The sequence below is a fragment of the Corvus brachyrhynchos genome, unplaced genomic scaffold, assembly GCF_000691975.1.
Source record: "Corvus brachyrhynchos isolate BGI_N302 unplaced genomic scaffold, ASM69197v1 scaffold307, whole genome shotgun sequence".
NCBI lineage: Eukaryota > Metazoa > Chordata > Aves > Passeriformes > Corvidae > Corvus > Corvus brachyrhynchos.
In genome coordinates, this window is record NW_008239288.1 from 1,961,240 (window position 1) to 1,966,167 (window position 4,928).

General features: G+C 42.1%; 1 protein-coding gene across 1 annotated transcript in view; it reads right to left on the minus strand.

Annotated features, from left to right (window-relative positions):
* Positions 1-4,442, minus strand: part of DHTKD1 (dehydrogenase E1 and transketolase domain containing 1) — a 17,963-nt gene extending 13,521 nt beyond the window's left edge. The window contains exons 1-4 of the mRNA XM_017740401.1: positions 3,247-4,442; positions 2,554-2,765; positions 706-900; positions 138-407 (exon numbers count right to left, since the gene is read on the minus strand). Of these exons, the coding sequence (XP_017595890.1) occupies positions 138-407; positions 706-900; positions 2,554-2,765; positions 3,247-3,310 (741 nt within the window). The 5' untranslated portion in view covers positions 3,311-4,442. The remainder of the gene's footprint in view (positions 1-137; positions 408-705; positions 901-2,553; positions 2,766-3,246) is intronic.
* Positions 4,443-4,928: the final 486 nt, after the last annotated feature.

Sequence of the window (4,928 nt, forward strand, 5' to 3'; positions counted from 1 at the left end):
CTTTCCCTATAAAGAGGATCCCAGTTCTTGACATCATACATTAATTCAGTTTTGCTTGATATGTCTATGTACACTCCTATTGACATTCTAGTCCTGTAAGTCTTACAAAGATCAATTACAAATTGTAAGCAAAATACCTGCAGGCAAATAACTTTGTCCCCAGGCTGTGCAGAGCTCTCTGGGGAGTAATCTCCATCGAGCAGAGTCTGTTGCCTTGCTCGTGTCTTGCCCACAGCCACTGGGTTGATGGCTTCTAAGTGTGAGGGGTTGGGGAGCAAGGTGACGTGCACGGGTCTGTGGGAGCCGAAGTCAAGATCTACAGAAGATGTCAAGTGGGAGAGAACATCCCCAATGGCTGCTGAATTCTCTGGAAACTCACTCAAACCACGCATCTTGCGGAACATGAGCTGCATGGAAACAGATTTGGTTAAAACCCTTTTCTGATTCATTGACGTGTTGAAAGAAAAACTCTCTCCTACTCCTGAAATTGCAAGGATGCTTCTAAGTAACAGCACATAAAACCCTTCATTAGAGCTCCTTCAACAGTCTCCTGCAGACAGTTCACTGAAGTGTTGATTGGAAGGGAGAACACTCTCACACAGGTAACATTTTATTGCTCCAGCATTTACAACATGGCAAACTTGTAGGGGTTTATTTTACTGCAAACAAACCAGGCAGCTGCCTGTGAGATCATAAATCTCGTACCTCGGGAGGAAGCTGAAGTAAGCCGGCGAGCAGATTAAGCCTTCCCCGATGAGGCATTCCAATGATGATATCTGTGACCCCGCTGTAGGCACACATCTTGAACAGCTCGTGGAAGAAGCCCATCATGCTCTCTGCTCCTTCACCACCGTATCGCTTCACTGTGGCAAACTTGGTGGCCAAGAAGTGATCGAACTCCTATTAAAAACAGGAGAACTTCAGTATTAGGCTATTTTAAGTAGCAGCCTTCTGTTCATAAAATTGAAATATAATTTATGTTTATACCCTTGAGGCATACAAATCTAAACATACCCCTGGAAAGTCTCAGCTCACTTCCCACCCCCACAGTCTGAGACCGGAAGCTATGACGACTATGAAAAATCAGCTCTTATCTCCTCCTAAGCAGAAAAATGTTGGATTGAGGACCAAACTTTCTCTGTCTGACATGGAAGGTGCTTCAAGAAGAACTGTAACACCAGACTAATTTACAAATTCCTTGGTAGTTTACCTGTTTTTGGTGGAAATTAAGGAATGGTGTTCTTTTACAATATAACCCATAACTATCTTGAGATACAAAGTGCTAGCAAAGCAGTGTTTAATTTTGATTTACATTAGGCACAGTCCTTAGTACATAGGTAGAATGCTTGAGAGAAGAAAAATAAATGAATCTGTATTTACTTCATTTTCTTCTCACTTCATTCCATTCACCTCCTCCTAGAAAGCTCTAATAAGTGACCAAGTTTTGGAAGCACTGGAAATTTCTTTAGTTTTTGCAGCTGAAGACAGAAACTCAATGAAGTCTGTAACTGAGAAGGGAAGACTAAGCCACACCCAAAGATCTGAGCCAAATGCTAGTTGAACAATATTAAGTTCTAAGGAATAACGTACACAAAACTAATCACATATAAAAGCAGTTTATTTCCTGTCAGGGTTAAATTATACACTCTTAGTATAGTTCTGGTCATACTGAAATCAAAGTAGGGCACATCAGGGTCCCAATATCAACCTCCTGTGTCACCATCAAATTCCTCTAACTGCCAAAGAGGCAACAAAAAAAAAAGGAAGTGGGCTATATACTTCTGTTTAGTCATTGGTAAATATTACATTTAACACTCCTTCCACTTGGAAAACTGGAAACAGGGACACTTTCCCAGATCCTGCTCTTCTACCTTTCCAACCTTCACAGATCCTTCTCTTCTACCTTTCAATCCTTCTGGATAACATGGGAAGAAAAGGTGAAAAAAATTAAAACTTTTCACAGTACAAAAGTATTGGAATAAATTTTCTCTGTACATTTCAAAAGTGCATAAACATTTCACTTCCTTACAGAAGGCATTGAACAAAGGTTCCTTCCTGAAAAGCACCGTATTTGGCAGTGCTATATGATAACACTTCAGTCCAGCTCTGATTTTTTCTTCCAAAACCTTGAGGGACAACATACTTTAAGGACAGTAAAACAGATCAGCATGAGGGTGAGAGGGAACACAGAGCAGCTAAGCCAGAGCACAAGACTTCACAGAGCTCTGCTCAACCTTGTGCTCCCATCAATAACATTTAATATGAGCTGTCAGATCATTAATCTTAGAGGATCTCACTTTTGAAGACTGATTATTCATGGGTTTATAGCATCATTATTTCAGTAATGGCTGGTAAGTAAATTCAGCAACAAACTCCAATGAGATTCCTGCACTGCACTGCTTCAGGCAAAACCGTGTACTTCTTCCTCCTGCACACTGTCAAAGCCTTTCAGGACAGTGATTGTTCTTTTTCTGCATGAATCATGTCCAGAACAGTAAAGGATCCATGACAGACCCCATGACTATTACAACCCAGTAACAGGGAACAAAGTACCTGGGACTCCAGCATCAGTTTGCACAAGTGCTTTTTCTCTTCAGGTGTAAATGCTTCTTGCTTTAGCTCTTCAAACCTTTTAGCAAACCATTCTCTCTCCTCCAAAGTTGGAAGCTGGCTTGTTTCTATGGAAATATGCCCGCAGTATATATGGTCCAGGTAAGCCATCACATCCTCTACAGAAGCCTCTTCTTTTCCCATGTTTATAAGTCCTGGTGGGAAATAAATGTTATTAGTCAATTTGGGGGAGGAGGGGGAAGCACTAAGACCTGTTTTAGAGAAAATAAAGCATTGAGAGAGAACCCCCTCCTTTGTTTAAGGTGACAGCAAGACTCTAAGGGAGCCAAGAAGAGACAATTCTTGACTTCTGCCCTTGTACTTTCAAATCTTCACTACAGTGTTAGGTATTATGGTAATCATGGAATGTTACAGTAACACAAGTAATTAATGTTTAACCTCAGTAGCTGTAGGAACAAGTACAAATTTTCATGGTTTCTTAGGATGCTACAAAGCAGCCTCTCACTGCACTATGATTTCTGCAACAGACATGTAGGCTGAAGTTGACAATTTCCTGTCCAACAGTTTTCATTACTGATTGAGCCACCACTCAATATCTGACTCTTCCACAGAGGCCACAGCCCCTCAATAAATTGCCCACGAACAGCATTTGCTGTGATAGGGCTGTGGACTCACCTGTAGTAACGAGAGGACCCTGAAGAACTTCAGCCAGCTCTTGGATTTCAGGTACCAAGTTCATAACAGCCCGGCCAGCAAACAGTGGGTTTATTTTGGCTGCTTTGTGGCCATGTTCAGCATAGGCAGTTATTAAACGAGCAAGAGCATGGTCAACTAAAACCAAAAAGAAAGCAGAACAGTTATCACACACATGCTCAGATTAAATTCACTTACAGCATCAACACAGGAATGTTTTGTCCGCTGGCAACCATCAAGGTTCTGGCTGGAAAAAGAGCTTTTCTATGCAGCTGTTTCCACTTTATTAACCCACAACAGCTCCCATCAGCAAACTTCTACATCTGCTCCCCCATCCAATTCTCAAGCAAGTACACTCTAGATTTCCCTCACAGCTCCCCTCATAAGTTAGGCTCCTGTACACATATGAAAAGCTATTTCATTTTGCTTCAAATCTCTTCACAACAGGTATGTCCAAGTCAAGAACAGCACATTACTAGTGTATAAAGTCTTATTTCCTAACCAGCTCAATCCTATCACTTATGCTCCCTAGCTCCTTGCTGGAAAGACAGAAGGATTGGGCCTTAACAATAATTCAGGTCCCATGACTTCAAGAAACCAAAAGTCTGTCTGCAGGAGCCAAGAGCATGTGCTGAGCCAAATGCTGTAAAAATTATCAACAAAGACAGAATTTGACCAGCTGAGAGGTCACACACACATTACTGTCACTGAGCACAGGCACAGACCAGGGTGATAAACTGCAAACAATAAAACATACTGCAAACACAGTTTGCTACAAATTAATGATACGAACCAGTTTATAAAGCATTCCTGATGTGGAGGGTTTTTTCATCCTGGTAGAAACACAGCACTGACAGTAGTCAGGTCTGAAGGCTTTTGTTTTCCAAAAATTGCAATTCTCAGACCATATCACAAAGTTATTTCTCTGACATTTGTATTTCTATTGCCGACACTCTCCTCCAGCCATTACAATCACAGTCGGCCCATTCAAAGCAGGCCCTTTTCTCTACTGGGTTCTACAGCAGAGGGACATAATCCAGACATAAGGCTAACATCACCCACAATGCTCTCAGAAAGGAGGCCATTTAATGCAATTTAAAAATGTTACATAAATATATGTTAATCATTAACAAGGAGGCCACTTTGTGACAGGCCTCAGTGTCCAGGAGTTACTTGTTTCACTCCTGCTTCTGAGCAGTGGGTTTAGTTCCTACCAGAGTCTCCAGAGTAAAGGTAACGCAAGGATCACACTCCTACCTTGGAAAGTCTTCTGCTTGCAATCACATTTCTGCACTATAAAACTGAGCTGAAAGCAACACAGTTATTGCTACAGGAGAGAGTTACCTGTATTTAATAATGGAATCATAGAATGTTAAGGGGTGGGAAGGGACCGTAAAGACCATCCAGTCCTAACCCGCCTGCCATGGGCAGGGACACCTCCCGCTAAACCAGGCTGATCAAAGCTTTATCTAGTCTGGCTTTGAACACCGTCAGGGCTGGGGCATCCACAACCTCCCTGGGCAACCTGTTCAGTGTCTCACCACCCTCAGTTTAGCTAGTTCAAGCACCATGATACAAAAGGAAAATGACAGGCGTGTGGCAGAGGTACTTCTATGAGCAGAACTCTCCGAGAGCCCATTGCTGAGGAAACTTCAGCAGTTGCT